The sequence below is a fragment of the Macaca thibetana genome, chromosome X (assembly GCF_024542745.1).
Source record: "Macaca thibetana thibetana isolate TM-01 chromosome X, ASM2454274v1, whole genome shotgun sequence".
Lineage (NCBI taxonomy): Eukaryota > Metazoa > Chordata > Mammalia > Primates > Cercopithecidae > Macaca > Macaca thibetana.
In genome coordinates, this window is record NC_065598.1 from 21,108,031 (window position 1) to 21,129,794 (window position 21,764).

Sequence of the window (21,764 nt, forward strand, 5' to 3'; positions counted from 1 at the left end):
TAGATTGCTTAGGTAGTGTGGACATTTTAACAATATTGATTAATCTAAGAACATGCAATATCTTTTCATTTTTTGGGTGGTTTCTTCCATTTCTTTATCAGTGTTTTATAGTTTCCATTACAGAGATCTTTCACTTCTTTATGTTAATTTCTAGATATTTAATTTTATTTGTAGCTATTGAAAATAGGATTATTTTTGTTTTCTTTTTCAAATTGTTCACTGTTGGCATGTAGAAATGCTACTGATTTTTGTATGTTGATTTTATATCCTGCAACTTTACTAAACTTCATCATCAACTCTAATAGTTTTTTCTTGGAGTCTTTAGATTTCCCTAATTTAAGATCATTATCATCTGCAAGGAATGGTAATTTGACTTCTTCCTTTCCAATTTGGATACACTTTATTTATTTCTGTTGCCTAATTGCTCTGACTAGGACTTCCAGTACTATGTTGAATAGTAGTGGTGAAAGTGGGCATCCTTGTGTTCCAGATCATAGAAGAAAGGCTTTCAGTTTTTCCTAATTTAGTATGATACTAGCTGTGAGTCTATCATACATGGCTTTTATTATGTTGAGGTATGTTCCTTCTATACTCATTTTTTTTTGTTTTTGTTTTTGTTTTTGTTTTTGGAGACAGAGTCTCACTCTGTCACCCAGGTTGGAGTACGATGATGCAATCTCAGCTCACTGCAACCTCTGCCTCCTGGGCTCAGGCGATTCTCCTGTCTCAGCCTCCCGAGTAGCTGGGACTACAGGCGTGTGCCGCCACGCCTGGCTAATTTTTTAGTAAAGATGGGGTTTCACCAGTGTTAGCCAGGATGGTCTCGATCTCCTGACCTTGTGATCCACCCATCTTGGCCTCCCAAAGTGCTTAGATTACAGGCGTGAGCCACCGCGCCTGGCTCTATATCCAGTCTTTTGAGGGTTTTTATTATGAAGGGATGTTGAATTGTATCAAATTCTTTTTCAGCATCAATTGAAATGATCCTGTGGTTTTGTCCATCCTTCTTTAGGTATGATGTATCACACTGTTTGATTTTTGTATGTTGAACCATCCTTGCAACCCAGGAATAAATGATGCTTGGTCATTTGAATGATGATTAATAAGGTCATCATGAATGACCTTATTAATATATTGTGGAATTTGGTTTGCTCGTATTTTGTTGAGGATTTTTACATAAATATTCATCAGATATTGGCCTGTAGTTTTCTTTCTTTGGTATGTCTTTGTCTGGCTTTGGTACCAGGGTAATACTGGCCTTGTAGAATGAGTTTGAATGTTCCCTCCTCCCCCTCTGTTTTTTGGCGTAGATTGAGTAGGATTGGTATTAGTTCTTCTTTAATGTTTGGTAGAATTCAGCAATGAAGCCATTATGTCCCCAGCTTTCCTTTTTGGGAGACTTTTTATTTTTTTATTTTTATTTTTTATCTTATGTTTTTTGAGATGGAGTCTCACTCTGTCGCCCAGGCTAGAGTGCAGTGGTACGATCTTGGCTCACTGCAAGCTCCACCTCCAGGGTTCACGCCGTTCTCCTGCCTCAGCCTCCCTAGTAGCTGGGACTACAGGCGCCTGCCACCACGCCCAGCTAATTTTTTGTATTTTTAGTAGAGATGGGGTTTCACCATGTTAGCCAGGATGGTCTCGAGCTCCTGACCTCATGATCCGCCCATCTCTGCCTCCCAAAGTGCTGGGATTACAGGCGTGAGCCATCGCACCTGGCCTGGGATATTTTTTATTATGGCTTCGATCTCATTGCTTGTTATTGGCCTCCTCAGGTTTTAGATTTCTTCATGGTTAAATTTTGGCAGGTTGTATGTGTCTAGGAATTTGTCTATGATTTTCCAATTTATTGTCATGGATGGATATCACTGCTGCTAGTTATTCAGGGCTCAAGGGCATTTCAGTTAGCAGGTGATGCATGCTGCCTGGACTGGGTCCTTCCCCTTAAGGCAACAGGTTCCCTTTTGACCCAGAGTGTTTCTAGAAATGTCTGTCAGGAGCTAGGGCCTGGAAAGGGAGCCTCAGGACTCTGACTGGTACCCTATCCTACTGTGGCTGAGCTGGTATCCCAAGATGCAAACAAAGTCTTCCCCACTCTTCCGTCTCCTCTCCTCAAGTGAAAGGAAAGGGGCCTTCTTTGGAGCCACAAGCTATGCAACCTGGGGTTAGGGGAGGGTTAATGCCAGTGCTCCTTTAGCCATCCCAGCTGGTATGTCAGTAAGTTGTGTGCCGCCCCCTCAGTCCACTGTCTTTGGGCCCAGCTCAGCACTAGGACTTGCCTAAGAGTTGCTCTCCTTGTGGCCTAGACTGCTTTTGCAGTTTATTTGGGGCCCCACATCACTGTAGCACATGGTGGCAAAGCTTGTGGAAACTCAAGTTCAGATCGCTGGGATTGGTCATTGATTCCCCTCTGGTTAGGACTTGTTTAAATGCTCCCTCCATGGGTGAACATCAGCTGAATTTGGTTCAGTTTTGTTTTCTACTATAACAAGGTCAGCGCTGAGTTTAATGCCTCAGAATTACTGGCTTTCTTTCTCCCCTGTGCATAGAAACTCTCATCACCAGGCAGCTGTTGCCCGGGTTCAGGGGAAAGGGGGCATTGGCAATTGAAGACTGTTTTTCCTACCTCTTCAGTACCTCTTTCAATGATACGAAGTTAAAACTAGGTATTGTGAGTACTCACCTGATTTTTGGTTCTTATGGAAAAGGTTTTTTTTCTGTGGGGATAATTGTTAAATCGGTGTCCTTGTTGGGGGCTGGAGGGACAATCTGTGGAGGCTTCTATTCTGCCATCTTGCTCTGTCCCTCTCCCCCACCCATTATTCTTTGTATCTGACCAATCAGTTACCTAATTTTTTCAAATCTTATCTTCATGGCATCCACTTATTTTCATCTCCCTTCCACTATCATAACCTCAGTTCAAGCCATGATTACATATCACATTTCCTAATGAAAGAATATTCCAACTGATCTTCCTGCCTCCAGTTTATCTCCCTTCGAAATTCCTAGCTTCTTCTAATCATTTTCATGAAACATAAATTTAATCACATACTTCTCATATTCAATTATCTGTGAACACCCCCTTGTATCAGAACAAAGTTCACACTCCTCCACCCTTTCTACAGATAAAACATCCACTTTAGTATGTCTAGGAAGATACACAGCTTTGCAGAGATTCCCATAACTGAGATATGGCACAAAAATTACTCCTAAGGGACTATGAAGAACGGAACAATAGATGGCTGTGGGAGTTGTTAGCTGGACAAGAACATTTCATCTCCACAGACCTCTCAACCCTCACTCACAACTCATATTGCTGTGTATAATCAACTATTATATTAGGTAGACTGCCTTGACTTCAACTCTTCCCAAAGGAAAGTCAAGAGAAATTATAAACTGACTGAGTTAAGTTTTTGAAGGAGATTCAAAATGGAAATTAAATTGTTATAGAAAATTTGAAATTGCTTTTCTTTTAAAACAAAAACAAAAATTTTCTTCAACCTAGCTTTGGTAGTTCTCCATAATATGCCCCGTATTATTTTCTCTGCTTTCTTTCCCACTGCATTTTCGCCACGTAGCTTAAATTTTAACCAAATCAGTCTGCTTACTTCTTATTGACTATGCATTTGTTCAGTGTGTTCACACAGTTTGAAATGTTCTTTCTCCCTAAACCTTCAAATTCCAGATTTGAAAGCCATTTAGGGCCAGGTAAAATATCATTTCCCCCACATAGTTAATCCAGGATTATCAGAATTTATCTCCTTTTTAATGGGATCTTTTGTTAGAATTTATCTTGTCTACCTTTTATTTGTATTTGAATGTTTTCTCCCCTCCTAATTAATGAAATCACGATGGCCAAATACCAAGGGTAATTTATCCGTCATCACATAATAGTATCTGGAACTGAATTGCATTTAGGAGATGACAAAAAACATGTTGGTGAACTGAATTGTGACTTCAATAAATAAATGAATGCAAGGAAGGGAGGAAGGAAGAGAGGAAGTCTGGGAGGGAGGAGAAAATAAAAGAAAGGAAAAGTATAATACTCATTGCTTAAATTAGCCCCTTAGGCATGTAAAGGCATTTTGATAATAATAGAATATGTTGAAGTGTTGAGTATGAAAGTACCATTATCAAAGGTTTACATAGATGGATTATTTATATATTACTTCTAGGTAAAACAATATTTTATATTATTTGTAAAAGAATACAATATATACACAAAAATAAGACATGGAAATTTATGGCATTTATAAAATTTCATGAAATATAATGGTATTATTAGAGATATACACTATTTCCCTTCACTATCTCTCTTCATATATTTACTATTAATAACATATGCACTGTTCTTATTATACAGTTGATGAGAAATATTACTTGTTCTGAGTATTGTGACCCACCAGGTGCTTAAAACTTGTTGACAAAGTATGGAACATCAGTGGCAATATGTAGGAGTAAAAATTGTTCTGTTATTCTGCTCACTATAGCAATTGCATCATTGTTTCACAGAAAGGATAACATTATGATCCTGTGTGGGTGTATAGCTCATCTGTGGGAGGATGTTTCTGTGCATACTTAGTGATCAAAATTCAAGAAACACGCCTCATTTTTATGAATATTTTCTCATTAGGAATTTGGCTCATGTAAATGCATCACATAGTTTGTAGAAGCATTATATGGAAAAGGATAAAGAAGAAATGAAATTTTTTTTTTGCATGTACAATAAAAGCTTGAGCTACTGGAGAGAATTCCTGGGAGTATATAGTATCGTGGCTGTAAACCCAGTCTTTAAAATCTAAATTTAATTCTAACCTAAAAATAACTAGAATGTCAGAGGTGTACCTTTCCACAGCATGAATAGGTTTGTAAAGTATAGATTTATCCATATGCAATGCTATTTTCTCTTTAAAACTTGAGATATCTTTTGGGAAAGGATTTGGCCCCAAGTATTAATAAAACCCATACTTTAGAAGCAAGTATTTTAAAATCACCTGTTGATGGAGGTAAAATAACTTACTAATAAATAAACCTCCCAAAGTACCTAGAGCTGTTTAAATATTTAGCATGATAAAATGAATGCCATAAAATTACAGCTTAACAAAATATAACATAGTCATTTAGTTTCTATTATTCTCCCTAATATAAAGTAGCAGGTTAATATGCACTCTCTCTGGTTTTGTTGTTCTTTTTTTTGTTTTGAGGCAGAGTCTCGCTCTGTCACCCAGGCTGGAGTGCAGTGGTGCGATCTTGGCTCACTGCAACCTCTACCTCTCAGGTTCAAGCGATTCTCCTACCTCAGCCTTCCGAGTAGCTGGGATTACAGGCATGTGCCACCACACCCAGCTAATTTTTGTATTTTTAGTAGAGGTGGGATTTCACCATGTTGGCCAAGCTAGTCTTGAACTCCTAGCCTTAAGCGATCCGCCCACCTAGGCCTCCCAAAGTGCTGGGATTACAGGCATGAGCCACTGTGCCTGGCTTCTATTTTTAATATGCTGCATCCTCACCCTTTGTGGAAAGCCTCTGGGTTTCAATAACTGACAAGCCGACCTTGCTGAAAGAAGATAGAGATACAGACAAGTAGAAGCAACTGTTCAACATAGTAAGCTATTGAAGAAAGAAATAAGTTTAATAGGAAAAAATAATCAATGAATTGGGGGAAAGTGTAATCAAACATACAATTCTGTGGATCTGAGAACTATTTGGAGTGAGCTGGCAGATAATGTTATAAAAAGGTTACCAGTTTATGAATTCTATATATTTGATAATTTTGGGATAACTTTGGTGTTCCTGTATCACATGGTAATCCTATAAAATAGATCAAGTGTTTCTTAAAATACCATCTTCATAAATATCATCTTGGAGGCCTCACTCTGAATCAACTAGATCTGTAGTTCTGGGAATCTGCATTTTAACCCACCCCTCAAATGATTCTTAATGCAGAAGTAAAATCTGAAAATTACTTAACTGAGTGTAGATTACATTGATTGCTTTTGCAATGATGCCATTATTTTCTCTTTCTGAAGACCCACTGTTTCCAAGACCCAGTTAAAAGCCACCTTTCTTGATTTGTTTTCACACAGAGTTTAGTTTCTTCCTCCTCTGCTCCTCTAGCTCCCATAATTGTGCCTTTGTTACACTAATCAAGAGTATCCCAAATCTCTTAATGCAGATTTAAACTTAACTTTACATACATAAGTGCTGCAAACTTATCAAAAACATTATTTAAAATGTATTTAAATTCATTTTACAAACATTTAGTTTTGTTTATTTTAAATAACAAGTTCTTAATTTTATTATTTATATGTGGCGTTTTTTTGGACTGGTAGAAAAACTTGACCACCTCAATCACCTCATATATCTCCCTTAAACTTTGTCTTTCAGGGTCATGTCAAAATAGTTGAGTGTGCACCAATATTTTGTTCTTCAAATAATCTTAAATCTAGGATCACAGATGTCATCCTTTCTGTCACTAAACCACAGCTAGTAGAACTTTTTAAAAAGTTTGAAATTTGACTAGAGCAATGTATAGTACAATCCAGTATACTATACGTTGAATTTGATTTCCTGTTGAATTTTAATAAAAATATATTAATATCTTGAAATTTTAAATAATTTGCCTTTTATCTATTGATTTGTGTAATTGTGTATCATTTATACTTCTGAAGTTAAAAACACTTAAAACAGCATGAGTACTTTTAAATTCTGTGTTTTAACTTATTTGTGTGAATTCCTATCTCCCTGAACAGCCCTTCTCTTAAAGTCAGGGGCCATGTTTTATTCATCCTTTTATCCCTAGTACGGTTGATTAATATTTGCTGAATCAAGGTGAAAAATATGTCTATTTTATATTGTCTAATATATTCAACATTATTTAAATATTACTAACTATATTTAGATATAGGTAACATATTTAAAATGTAATATTAATATAGCATCAAACATATATTTAATACTATTTATTGTGTTTCCATACATTGCAGTTATTATCCTTTTAGATGCTCAGATTGTTTCATGTTTGGCCAGGGGGAATCTCTTCCTGTTGAGTCCTGAGTCCTACTAACACAAGAGTCAACTCCTGTGTAGTAGTAGTCTTGATACGCTACTCCTAGTAGTCTTTGATAACTTCCTTCTGTCTTGTATCACAGTATAATCCAAGCTCATCTTGTACATTTCCTATTCCAGATCTCAAATCAGCCGTTTTCCAAGAAAGCCTGGGAAATGTGGTTTTCAGACCATAAACTCTGGGAAGTGTATCATTACTAGCTAGGTCATTGTTCCTATGCCTTTTCAGGTTGCAGAGCTAAGAAATACATGCATACATATATATATGTATGTACATAGATAATACTTCAAGAGGCGCCAGCATGTTATTTAACTTCTTCAATCTTATATATGTGTCAGCTTTATCCCATGCTAAAAATACTTAACAATGACACTGGAGTGATAGAATGGCAGTCATATAATTGTTCAGTTATTCATCTTACAAAGCACACACAACAGATTCTGCATGACAATAATCACAACACTACCATCTAACATCATATGATTACTGAAAACAGTTTAAGATTATTTTAACAGTTCTTTTTGTTGGATCACACTAGGAATGGGCTAGTAAATTTTTATATTTTAAAGATACTTGAAATAGTTACTTTCTGTATGATTATTATCCACTGCTAGAGTATACATTCAGATCATATTTACTTTTTTCCTTGAAGAGAATCCCTTTGAATGTTTAGTCATACCCTCTGATTCTGGAAGGTAGACAAATAATGGAATTTGCATACATTGCAGCTGAAGCAAGCTATAGAAGCAGCATGCAGAAACTGGGCAACTTACCAACTTTTCCCAGATTATCTCTCCTTTGGCATATGAGTCCTTCAGAAAGACAAGACCCAAATCTTAAGTATTTCTTTGAATTTGTAAAATATACTTAAGTTTTATTTTTAAACCTTTGCCCCTGATCTGAGTATGTATTTCTTCTGACAAGGCATTGTGGTGAAGTTGCATTATCAAAAATTGTGTTGAACAACATTCCTTTTTGTTAAAATTAAATTCGGGAAAAAATGAACTGGAATATCATTTCTTAAAATATTCAGTACTGTGGAAATGGGTGGGTTTGCTTCTTCAAAATTAGCCAAATAATAATTTTATTTTTTGAAGTAAAGTTAGTTTTTTAAAGTTAAAATAGTGATGGCCAGGCGCGGTGGCTCACGCCTATAATCCCAGCACTTTGGGAGGCCGAGTCGGGCCGATCACCTAAGGTTGGGAGTTTGAGACCAGCCTGACCAACATGGAGAAACCCTGTCTCTACTAAAAATACACAAAATTAGCGGGGCATAGTGGCACGTGCCTGTAATCCCAGCTACTTGGGAGGCTGAGGCAGGAGAATCGCTTGAACCCAGGAGGCAGAGGTTGCTGTGAACCGAGATTGCGCCATTGCACTCCAGCCTGGGCAACAAGAGCAAAACTCTGTCTCCAAAAAAAAAAAAAAACTAAAATAGTGACACTAATACATGGTTAAAATGTATTTATCACTTAATGTATGTCAGATTCTATTGATTTATCTCATTTTGTCACTTAATTCTTACAGCAGTTTTACCAATATGCCCGTTTTATAAATTTCGTGAGGAAACTGTGCCATAGAAACATTGTCTCTAAGCAAAGATCAGTTTGTTGTATTGCTGCTTATTGTATATCCAGTAACTGCAGGTTAAAAAAAAAAGACCATGGTGGCTTTTGAAAGAATTTTTTGTAATTCCTGGGACTTAAATTTAGGTGAGAACTATGAACTGGGTAATTATTATTAGTAGATGTATTAATTTTAAATGTGTACTATAAAGTATATTTAATAGCTTGCAATAGTTAAAAATATAAAATTATTTGAGATTTTGATAGGACTATTGAAATAAATGTGTGTTTTTTAATGTTCTAATCGATAATAAATTAGTATTTGAAATGTTAGGGACATTTCAACAAAATACATTTATCACGTGTAAAAGCTTAGATGGAAAATGATTACAATATTTTTTCAATATTTGTTTTTAAAAGTCTACTTAATGTATATTGTCTTTTAGTATGCATTTAAAGGTAGTAAAATTAGAATATACAGTTAAGCAAAAATAAGGATATCCTCTGTTAGTGACCATCAGAGCTAACCATTATTAATATTTTGGTATATAGCATCCCAGATTTTTCCTATTATTTTTGCTTGAATTGTTAAGACTTTTAAAATTATAGTGTAATTTCTAAGAAAATATTTTAAAAGAATGCTTGGTATTTTGAATCTAATGTGTATGGTTCTTTTTTTCAGGATTGTACTGTATATGAAACAGAGAATAAAATTCTTCACGTGGTGAGTACACTTGGATTTATTTTAATCTTTATTAGAGAATATTTCCTTGATCAACTAGAAGAAGTGAACCATAAGAAAAAAATCTACTGACCATATCAGTTAAGTGTATTTTTATAGGAAATCTACAAAAGAATCAAAGCATAACAAATTACGTTAGTTATAACCATTCTATTGTACCTAATAGGAAAAAAAGATACAATATTTTTAAATTTTAATATGTAGCAAGGTTGGAATGTAATAAAAAATTAATAATGTAGAGCAAGGAGAATTTGAAATGAGAATTTCTTTTACTGTTCATCTGTTACAAAAAAAAGATCAGAGAAAGGTATTCTGTTCTATAATGGGTAATTAATCTCTATCATCATTTGGATGAAATACTTTATTAAAAAAATCAAATTTCCTTTGCTCCAATTCTATACTTACCAGATAACCTTTCAAATGGTAATATGGCAATATTTTTGAATCAGTTAATGACTTTACATATATTTTATTACTAGAAATGGACTATGGATACATTTTACTTTGTTGAAAGGCCATCTCCTGTCTTCTTAATGAACAGTTGGCCGCTTTTATTTGTAAATGCATTTCTTGATCAATGCTGGTTTGTCCTAATAACTTCTTCACCTCTGGTGTGTGTGAAATCATGTCATTTCTGCATCTGCCAGGTACTAGGCGGTGAAGATTCATATGTCTGTAAAAGGACATTTGCCTCATTTATTCCTAATATCAGTTTATAAGTTTTATGTTTCTGAAATGTTTGAATATTTATAAAAGAATACTATTTTGTATTTAGAAAAGTAAATACTTTTAAAACGTCTGAATGTATGTATGGAGGGAAATCAGAATATCAGCAGTACAGCATCCCTATTCCTTTTTTGTTATCTACTATAGAAATGGTACTGAATAATCCTCTGCTAATCCTCTCCCCCTCATTGTGCAGTAGGGATGCCCTTTGTGGTTTATAAGAATAGTCTCAGGAGTGGATAATTAATGTATTTTTCTCCTTATTAGTCCAAGAGGGAAAATAATTACAACTCCCTCATGTCGATCTACCTGTAGGGCCTGGAGAATAGAAAGACACTAATATTTATTTAGGGCCTATATATTTCAAGTATTAGCTTAGTTTCTATAAGTGTATTCTCTCATTTAATCCTACTTTTGCAGATGGTGGAACTAAGGGTCACAAATATTAAGTTGTTCAACTATTCAGTTTGAACACAGAATCTCATACCAAAGCCCATGCCCTTTCCAGATCTGGCAGTTGCTACCAATTCTAATTCCCTGAGGCTTTACAAATTGTACTATCTTTTTTCCCATGAAACCCAGGGCTACTGTCTAGCTGTGCCTATTTTGTCAATAACTAAGGAGCACGCACAGAGCCTTTCCCACCTACATTTTATTTTCTCTGAGTGACTGTTTCTTTGGCGTTGAATTTTCTGTGACAATGACTGTTCTTTCTGAAGTATTGAATTTACTGAATTCGACTTTGGTACACTGCTGTGGGTTCTTCATTGTGTTTACTTCAAGGCTGTTATTGAGGTCAGTGTGTGTTAACATTTTTTTCTTTATCAGATTTCTCAGGAGTAATCTCTCCCTGATGTTAGTACCAAAAAGAGCTGTACTTTTCTTTATGCATTGGCTGCTACGAACTTAACATTAAAATTTGTGGCTCATAATGGACAAGTGCATCTCATGGTATTTGTTTTGTATTTAGCTTCATTCTTGGCTCTAATTTATATACCTGATTTCTTTTTGCCTTGTTTTTCTCAATTAATTTATGTATGGTATATATTTTTACATCTGTTGATGTAGCCTTTTCTGTGGAGGAATAGTTCCAGTTACAAATGCACATTTGTGATCAATATTCAGATATCAACAAAGGACATGTAAATAATTTATAGAAAAAGAATCTCTAGAGAACTGTAAAAAATATGAAATTTTATTTCTGAGGAAATTTCAGATTCCACCATATGACAGAATAACAGAAATAAATTTAAATGATGAAAGAAATACTGTGGGATTTCTCTTGTACTAAAGACCTTAAATATCATTTTAATTAATTAGACTAAGGAAAAATCTCTTTGGGGTTATAAAATGACGATTGAAATTTTATTAAATAAAAACCATAATAAGTAATAGCCAAATTTTAAAAGTTCTTAATCACTAACTATTTTTAATTTTAAATAATTTTAAAATAATAAGTAATTTTTAGTTTCTTAAATAAATTCCTAATAATTGACTCATATTGACTTATCTTTCTTAAAAGTCAGATTCTGGGCTACTTGCTATTAGAAATAAGTAACAGCGTAAATAGTACTGAAGGAGTTTAGAAATGAATGCCGTATGTTTACCTTGGCAATTTTGCATTCCAGCTAGTGAGAATTTAAAAATCCTGTCTGATGATGATGGCAATAGTGAATGGCATTAACCAAATCAGTTTGTCTCAGAAAGCACTTGTCTTTTCATGTTATTCTTCTACTTCCCATCCTGACCATTTTATACAAAGATTACCCAGCCTTTACTAAAAGGTTGTATGTATACTTGTATATTACTTTTCTCACAAGAATAGTTAATTTTTTGGAACAATAAAATAGTATACAGTACCACTTAGTATATGATGCTAAAGAAAATTTCTAGAACAAGTATCTTTCCAGATCTCTATAGTGTAGAAGAAATAACTTTGAGTCTAAAAACCCGTGTCTGAATCCTAATTCTACCGTTTTCTATCTCGGTGAGCTGAATCAAGTGATGTTCTTGAGAGTTTGTTCTAATTATGTAAAATGGGGATATTAATATCTTTCATGAATGATTGTTGCTAGGAGAAAAAAGTAAATTTTCTAGACAGAGCTTTATAATCTGGTAGTCCTCTTTCTAGTATTTATTTATTTATTTAGGTTATATCTCATTATTTAGGTTTTTTGTTGTTGTTGGTTGGGTTTCTTTTTTTTGAGACAGTCTTGCTCAAGCTGGAGCTTATACACCCAGGCTGGAGTACAGTGGCATGATCTCGGCTCACTGTGAGTTCCATCTCCCAGGTTCACGCCATTCTCCTGCCTCAACCTCCCGAGTAGCTGTGACTACAGGTGCCCGCCACCACGCCCGGCTAATTTTTTTGTATTTTTTAGTAGAGACAGGGTTTCACCCTGTTAGCCAGTATGGTCTGGATCTCCTGACCTCGTGACCCACACACCTCGGCCTCCCAAAGTGCTGGGATTACAGGCATGAGCCACCGCACCCGGCCTATTTATGGTTTTTAATTTCCTCTTTCTCTCCTTTTTATATGCACCAGAAAATCAAAAGCCTGAGTTTTTATATAGCTTGTTTAGGATGAAATTGTGAGTTAGTTTTAATGTTTTCCTTGTTTCTATGATACTCAAATATTCTAAGTACAATATGATTTATAATGGCTCCTTTTCAAAGATGAATTAATATGTATTCTATATGAGCATCTTAGCCTGGGTTCTTTCTGGAAAACAGAGCCTACAACAAAGGCTTGAATGCAGATAGTTTATGTTGATTAGTTATCCCAAGGCACAGAAGAGACACTGGGAAGGAGAATCAATATGGATTCTAGAATTGTTCACCACTATAGGGAACTGAAGTTCGATCCCATCAGGACCTTCTGAGAAGCCCTGTAGAATGTGCCTCAGAATTGTCCAACCTGACTGACAAAGATTGAAGAGGGAGAATGTATCTGCTGGCACTAATCCAATTATCCCATTGGTCAAAGATTGCTCCTTGGGATGTTAACTCTCACACTACCAGGTTTTTGGAGGTACCAGAGACCTCTAGGACAGAAAGCAAAGGTAGTACAACTGAAGTGAAGCAGATTGCCACAGCAGTAGCTGGAGAAAAAGTGGGCTGAGTGGGGAGTCTAGTACAATGAAGCGCCTCTAAGTGGCAATCCAAATTTTAAAGTATTTTGGATCACATAAAGTATCCTGATAGTGATTGACATCAAGATCTGCATAACTCACAAAAGCAAGCTTCAAAACAATAGATATAGCATAACATTTGTGTAAAAAAGCAATGTATTTATAGTGAAGAAAATAATTTGAAGAACTATGCAATAGACTTAATGTTGGTTGCCTTTGCAAGGAATAGGATAAATTTTAGGGGCATTAACTTTAAATTATGTGTTTGTATAATGGTTAAATATAGCATAACAAATATGTGTTAATCAGAAAAAGAAAGTACTAAAATATCTGTAGAAATGCCTGAATAGCAGCCCAAAATCTAGATTAAAAATGAGTATTTTATAGTTAGATACAATGAATTAGATCCACTACTTGATAGCACAACAGAGTAACTGAGGGACTACAGTCAGCAATAATTTGTTGTACATTTTAGAGTAACTGAGGGAGTATTACTGGAATGTTCATAACACAAAGAAATGATAAATGTTTGAGGTGATGGATACCCCCATTTACCCTGTTGTAATTATTACACATTGTATGCCTGTATCCAAATATCTAATGTACTCCATAAATACCTAATGCATACCTACTATGTACCCAGAAATCTTTTCTAAAAGATAAGTATTTTTAACAAATGAGTAAGAGTTTCAAATGGGTAAGGAGTGAAAACAGTGCTAGTAGCCAACCATTGACTAACCTAAAGAACATGGCTGAAATCTTTCTAATGCCAGGCAGATTTAGAATCCTATGTAATATATTAATAGTTCTTAGGAACCTCTTCACTTTAATACATTGGACTGTGAGTTAAATAGGTTTTTAGAACATCCCCAGTGATGGCTGCCGTTTAGAAGGAACAAGGAGACCCCAGATTACTGAATAGAGATTATAGTAGCTTGAGATAGGCACTAGAACATCAACTGTCTTAGCCTAAACCCTACCCCTAAATCTTTATTTTGTCCAGAGGATAGGGAAGGCAATTTTCAAGAGGAAGGAGAACTTACCACTTATGAAAACTTGTTATAGCCCAGGAATTCCACAAGGCAGTACAAGTTGAGTGTCCCTTATCTGAAATGCTTGAGATTAGAAGTGTTTCGGATTTCAGATTTTTTGGATTTGGGAATATTTGCATGATATACTTAACAGTTGAGTGTCACTAATCTGAAAATACTAAACCAAAATGCTCCAATGAGTGTTTCCTGTTGAGCATCATGTGAGTGCTCAAAAAGTTTCTGATTTTCGGATTAGAGATACTCAACCTGTACAAGCATCAGAGTGCCTTTCAACACGTGAGCAAACTGAGAGAGCTGAGGTTGTGAGGTGGTGTGTCTTTCCCTGAAATAGATCTGTATTTAAGGATGAGTAAAGAAAAAGAATGGGAAAGAGTAGAGGAAGTATCCTCTAACATATTAGAAGAAAATCCTTCCACATGAAGTAGGTTTATTATGAACACTTGTTTAATTATATTATGAGCCAAAAGATATTACCTGTGTTAAATAAGAATACCATACTATAAAGAAGGTAAGGTCACTATAAACTGAGAGCAAATGAACTAAGAAAATAGTACATTAAACTAACAACAGGGAAGCAGAAAATAAACCATGGAGAAAGCATGTATCTTCCCAATTTTTTTTCAATTAATTTGCATTTCTTTCATAATGAAAAAGTATAAAAGTATATATTTATTCCAGTATAGTTAGAATTCTGATTGCTTTTAATGGATGATTTTATGTTACATATATTGAACTAGTCAGAAGGGACTTGGACAACCCTTAGGCTAGATTTTCGTTCACTTTCCTCACCTTTAAAATTAGAGAGAGTCTTCCTGCTTAAAATCAGAAAGAAGTAGGCTGTGAAGACCAAAATCCCTGGTGGGAAGGGAGATTGGTTGCAGTGTTGGGCAGGGATGTCTGTTAATATGAAGTGTGAGAATGAATAAAAGGAGACTGAACAGCTTGGGTTTCCTTGGAATTTGCCATTAAGTATAATGGAACAGACAATAGAATACAATCATAAAGGACAAAAGGCAATACAGATAATCAATGTAGTATATATCTCAGTGATTATCGACTAAAGATAATGTTATGTTCCACTTCTATTGATCTGATCTTTTCATTCCAGTTAGGTTTTGTTCTGGATTACACTTTCTCTGGCAGTTTGGAGCCCATCTGTTTTGCTCTGTGCAGATCCTTGTTTTATATAATAAATGAGTTACAGAGAATCTGGAATTTTCTGTTCTGTACTCTACTTACTCCTCACTCCTGCCTTTCAGTACAGCCTTTCAGTCTGGAGTGATAAGCTCTCCTGAGAAGTCATTTCAGAGCTTGTGTTTTAGCAGACTTCCTCTGCTTGTCTCTGCCCTGCCACTCTCATTGGTGAGCCTGGAACACTTGTCGGCTTTGATTAAACTCATGGAAATCCCAGGCCAGGCATAATCATTAAGGTTACATTGTTTAAATCAGATTGTTCTGAGCTCAAAAACACCTTTTACATTAGCCAAAGGTATGACCTTGTATATGGCACTTTGTATTTTAGCATTTTACCCCATTGTTTTTGTAAATATAATAAATATAGCAAATACCTATTTTATTATTTTAGTGCTAATATTATCTTCTAATTATATAGTACTTTATAGTTTACAGAACATTCTCAGGAATGCTTTCTTCTCTTCTTTCTGTCTCTCTTTTTTTTTCCTCCAAGCTATTTTTTTCTTTTGTTAATTTAGGTTTGATCATGAATTAGGCTTATTTTAGCATGTTAAGTATTTGTTTTATTTCATAAACATTCTGTGTAATTTTTTCCTTTCTTTTAATTTATGAATTCCTTGCCCTTAAACTCCATCTGTAGTGAGATTATTATGTCTTCTGTGCTATCCAGACTAGAAATAGCTTAAACTGCATAGAGCCAACAGTTAGATGTAAGAGAGGAGCGTGGAGGAGAAAGTAAAGGGCTCATTTTAATCTTTGCCCTGACATCTATATCATATCATTTATAGAAGTATAGCTTTCCTATTCTGATGGATCAAAACCTTGAGGATATGTTTAAGTACTAGGGTAGCAGCATGCCCCAAAATGAAATAAAAGTGATCATATTAATGTTAATATCTTATCTTTAGAGATTTCTTGAAAACAGTGGTACTCTAGTGACTTAAAAATCCCTAAAGATAATTTTAACTGGTCTTCAGGAGGTCTCTGATGCTGTGATGAGGCAGCTTTTGCCAGCTGTAGCCCAGACTCTTCTAAAAGCTATGATCTTGGTCCAAATGCAAACTGAATTTTTTTTCAGTATGGTTGAGATTTTGGTGGTAACTGTAGCATTTGAACATGTAAATTATGGTCAGTCTCACTAAAACATCAACTCTAATACTGAGTTTTATAGATGAAAAGCGTAAGATGCTTCTTTATGTTTTCGAAGTTAAGGTGACCCTTCTATCTCAGCCCCATTTATTATCTTTGCGGTTAGCCTGAAGAAATGTGCTAACAATATTGCTGAAATAGGCATTGGACTCTTTGGTGTTATATTACATTATTTTCAGATTTTGACACTTTGGCGGTTAATTGCATTGCAAATTATTTTAACTATAAATTCTCCACAATGATGCTTCATGCAGGAAAGGAAAAAGGAGAAATCCAGATATAACATGATAGAGGTAGAAAATGTTTGTCTTTCCTGGGACAAAAAGAAAATGTGTGTGGCCTATACAAAGAATTAAAATAATCTGGTTTTACTGTTTCTGATTATGATTTAGATAAACATTTTATAAGGCAGTATATTTATTTATATAGGTGTTCTTGCTAACATTACATTTGCTGAACACATTATGCATTGCAAAATGCTTTCATATTCATACTGACTCTGAGAGTACAATTCTTGTCCTCACAGTAATATTCATTTTTGCTGGAGAGTCAAGTGAGGTAGAATAATATAGTAGAAAGAGCACCAATCTGAGAGTTAAAAGGATAGGTGTCCTGACCCCGTTCTGGCATTTACTAGCTGTAAACAAGCTAAGTTAGCCTTTCTGACTAAGTTGAGGCGTTGGAGTATCTGTGACTTTTAAGGTCTAAATGCCATAATTCTTAGATGACAAATTCATAAGATCATTAGAAAGCAGTATGGCCACATAAAGTGATAAATTGAAGGACTGTCTTTATTTGAGACCACTCTATATATGACCAAGGACACTATATATTTGTAAAAATAAAGTTAGATGGCACATATTCAGTTTTGATACATGGATATATTGCATAGTGGTGAAGTCTGGGCTTTTAGTGTAGCCATAACCTGAATGGTGTACACTGTAACCATTAAGTCATTTCTCACCCCTTACCCCCTCCCACCCTTCCACTCTTCTAAGTCCCCAGTGTTTATCATTTCACAGTCTATGTCCACATGTATACATTTTTTTTAGCTCTCACTTATACGTGAGAACATGTGGTATGTGACTTTCTCTTTCTGAGTTATTTCACTTAAGGTAATGGCCTCCAGTTCCATCCATGTTGCTGCAGAAGACATGATTTTATACTTCTTATGGCTGAGTAGTGTTCCATGGTGTGTATACACACACACACACACACACACACACACACACAGAGACATATATGTACACACATATATATCACATTTTAATCCAGTCTGTTGATGGACACTTAGCTTATTTACTTCCTTATCTTTGCTGTTGTGAATTTTGATATAATGATTTATTTTCCTTTGGGTAGATACCTAGTAGTGAGATAGCTGGATCAATGCTGTACATTTTTTTAAAGTACAGTTACAGTCACTGTCAATGTAAAGATTTCTTTAACAAGGTAATTGAATCAGTCTGGAAACAGAAGCCACACAGTAACTTAAAGGAAGTTTGATATAAATAATTATAAATTATGATAAGAAATACCTGCGAACAGGTAAAGAACGCCCTAAACCATGTCCTACAACTGAGAAATAGTACCCAAGGAAGGATATCTTTTAAGTGGAACACCCTTCCCAAGGCTGAGAAGGTGTGGCTGCAGCTTCACTGGGTTGCCTAGATCAGAGCTTATCCTCAGTTGCCAGGCAAGTGGAAGACAGCCTTCAAGGATGTAGGCAAGTGATATTGCTGGCAAGGTTCACAGCAAGCGTTAGGATGATGCTGTGAGTAAGAGGTCTGGAGAGCATGTTGAGATAGCCTCAGGATGGTGATCACTGAGCCCAGGCTGAGGCTGCAACGTCACTGTGGGACTACATGATCTAGACATGCGGCTGGGGCACAGCACTACCGATATCCCCACACACATGTACTGCTAGTGGACCCTGCAATAGGAGCAGGAAAAAATAAAAGAAAGCCCATGGGAACCTAGAAGTCTTCTTCTCCTTGCAGTGTCCCTCCACTGCCCTCTATTGACAAAAACTTAACATTGTGCTTACTGTACAAGATAAATGCTTAGAGTCCAATCCATTGTCACACAGCAATCTCTAAAGGATGAATTTAGAGCTGAGAGCCACAAAACTCATAACTGACACAGTGTGGTTAGCTCTTACCTCCATAAAACTACATATAGCTGCTTCACATTTCTCAACTGTAAGTGAAGACATCGCTCCCAGGTCTCTGCCGTTTGTTCCCTATTTATCCATAAAGTGTATGTGTGTGTGTGTGTATATATATATATATCTCTGTATAGTGCCTTAAATTTCCAGAAGCTTATCTAATTATAATGAACTGCTTCACTCTTGCTTTTTGAATATAAAATCCAAACTAAAATCAAAACATTTTTCTAATAACCTACATCTTAGATGAGCTATCAATATGTCCAGTCTGTTCTTTTTCTTGAACCTGAAAGTCGTGTGTCCTCTAATGAGTGATCTCTCATCTTCTTCGGAACCTGCCACAAGTCTGCTTGTCTCTGTTTCCTGCCTATGAAACAGCAGATAAATAGAATTGAGATTGTCCCAGATCCAATTCTGGTTTCCAGCTTACTCCATTTCCCTATCAGAAGGGAGAGTAGTGGTGGAGCCTCTTGTCCCAACTCTTAATTCATACCAGATTGTTTCAGGTAAGTAGCTGAAAGCAGGTTGGAAGTGTCATGGGTCCACTTCTTGCTCATCAAAGGAGGTGTACATTTGGGACTGACATTTTCTCACTGTTTTGGCATTGACCTTATTCTTAGTTGGTTATTATTTTAAAGTGCAATTTTTAGGCTGTATTATTATCTCAATGTTGGGCTTATTAGGCATTAAAATATTTCATAGTTACATGCCAATGTTGAAAGCACAGTGGTTAAGCAAGCAGGAACTGAAGCAAAACTGCCTGGCTGTAACTTGGCTCTGCCATTTAAAAGTTGAGTGACCTTGAGCAAGTTTTTAACATCTTTGTGCCTCCATTCCTACATCTGTACAATAGCGATAATTGTACAGATTATCGCTACCTTAGGGAGGTTGTGGGGGTTAAATTTGTTAATACGTGTAAATGACTTAGAAGAATACTTAAAATATAGTAAGCTCTCAATAAATATCAGTTATTGTTTCATTTAGTCATCCTCACAATACAGTGAGATCAGTATTATTTTTATCCCAATTGTATACATAAGGAAACTTGAGGCACAGAAAAGGATTAAGCAACTTTCCCCAGATCTTGGAGCTAGTAAGTGGTGAAGTTACTATTCAGTCTGAGGCTTTTAATCACTATACTATAGCTGACTCTGTAGATGACCTCGAAATCTAATTTTAAGGTCATAAATTATAGACATTTAATTTCAGTGACTTTCTTTTGTGTCTTTCTATTGGTAATTTTCCTTTGGCATTCATGGTAGACAGGATTCTGAGATGACCCCCAGGACTCCTGTCCCCTGGTATATAATTGCCTTCTTCTTCAGTGTGGTTGAGACCAGGGAATATGATGAATTTCACTCTCATGATTAGGTTTTGATCTATGGCAAATGTGAAGGAATTTCAAGGATATATTTAAGGTCTCTTGTCAGTTGACTTTAATATACTTAAAAGGGAGATTATCTTGGTGGGCCTGAACTTATCATGTGAGCCCTTTAAAACAAGATTCAAAGGAGGCAGATATTCTCTTGCTGGCCTTGAAGAAATCAGCTGCCATGTTGTGAGAGGGCCTGTGGAGGGAGTCACACAGTGAGGACCCGAGGACGGCCTCTGGGAATTGAGAACAATCTCCAGATGACAGCCAACAGGAAAGTGGGGACCTCAGTCATACAGCCACAAGGAAATGAATTCTGCTGACAACCTGAATGAACTTGAAAGCAGATTCTTCCTTACTTACACCTCCCTGTAGGAATACAGCCAAGTTGACACCTTGGTTTCTGCCTTGTGAGACCAGGAACTGGTTCCAGTGCCTGGACTCCTGCGCCATGGAAACTGAGAGAATATGTGTTTCTTTAAGCCTCCAACCTTGTAGTAATTTGTTACACAGCTATAGATACCTAATACAGTATCATTAATTTAAATTTCAACTCAAAAAGAACAAAAACAAAAAATGCATTTTTTTTGTAGTTTATGTAAAAATTTATTTGACCAAAATGTAGAAAAAGTGATACTATTATATATGATACAGTTGCAAGAATCTAAAGAAAAGTGTGGATTTGATTCCATTGCACAATTTGCTAGTGTATTTCCTGGGTAGCGTGGTGCTGATCCTTGATGTGATGTTCTTTTGCGTATTTCCTTCATTCTAAAGTTGTTCTCTGGCCGGACGCGGTGGCTTTCGCCTGTAATCCCAACACTTTGGGAGGCCAGATCACTTGAGGTCAGGAGTTCGAGACCAGCCCAGCCAACATGGCGAAACCCTGTCTCTACTAAAAATACAAAAATTATGGTGACACCTGCCTGTAGTCTCATCTACTCGGGAGGCTGAGGCAGGAGGATCACTTGAACCCAGGAAGTGGAGGTTGCAGTGAGCCGAGATCGCACCACTGCACTCCAGCCTGGTCAACAGAGTGAGACTCCATCCCAAGAAAAAAATAAAAATAAAGTTGTTCTCTGAAGAGCAAATGTCTCATTCCAGTAATGACCCACTCAGCTGGAATATGGTGGAGTTCAGTCCAATTCAGGTCAACCATATCCAAAAGACTACAAGTCATTCATAAGTTGAGCAAAAGAGTTTCTATCTATTAGCAGAAAGGGCCTCTCTGGCAGCAGAGATTAAAAATTGGCCCAAAAAATGCGTTTTTTAAAGCCAATAAGAGACTAGTAGCCAGCAGAGAATAAATATAAAAACAATTCTTTTGAGAATTTAAATGTAAGGTACTATATTGCCTCGTAACTTATTTGATTCATGTCTTATTTATTATAAAGACTTTTTTGACTAAAGGCAACAACGTGTCATTGTGAAAAGAGCATTTGGCTAAACATCAGCACTTCCGGGTTTTAGTCTTGACTTTTCCATTAACTTTGTTGTGTGACTTGTGCATGTCACTTAACCTCTCATGGATCCCTAAGTGTCATTCAGGAAGATTGAACAAAATGATTTCAAATCATCTGTCTCAAAATTCTATGAATAT

The 21,764-nt window shown here is 36.0% G+C and overlaps 2 protein-coding genes across 9 annotated transcripts in view; both read left to right on the top strand.

The window, feature by feature from the left end:
* The window catches only part of SMS (spermine synthase), an 863,947-nt gene that overhangs the window by 315,515 nt on the left and 526,668 nt on the right, over positions 1-21,764 (top strand). The window lies entirely within an intron of this gene.
* CNKSR2 (connector enhancer of kinase suppressor of Ras 2) overlaps positions 1-21,764 on the top strand; it is a 287,770-nt gene that overhangs the window by 94,287 nt on the left and 171,719 nt on the right. For all 8 annotated transcript variants that reach the window (XM_050775072.1, XM_050775073.1, XM_050775074.1 and 5 more), the window contains exon 5: positions 9,317-9,358. In XM_050775072.1, the coding sequence (XP_050631029.1) occupies positions 9,317-9,358 (42 nt within the window). The remainder of the gene's footprint in view (positions 1-9,316; positions 9,359-21,764) is intronic.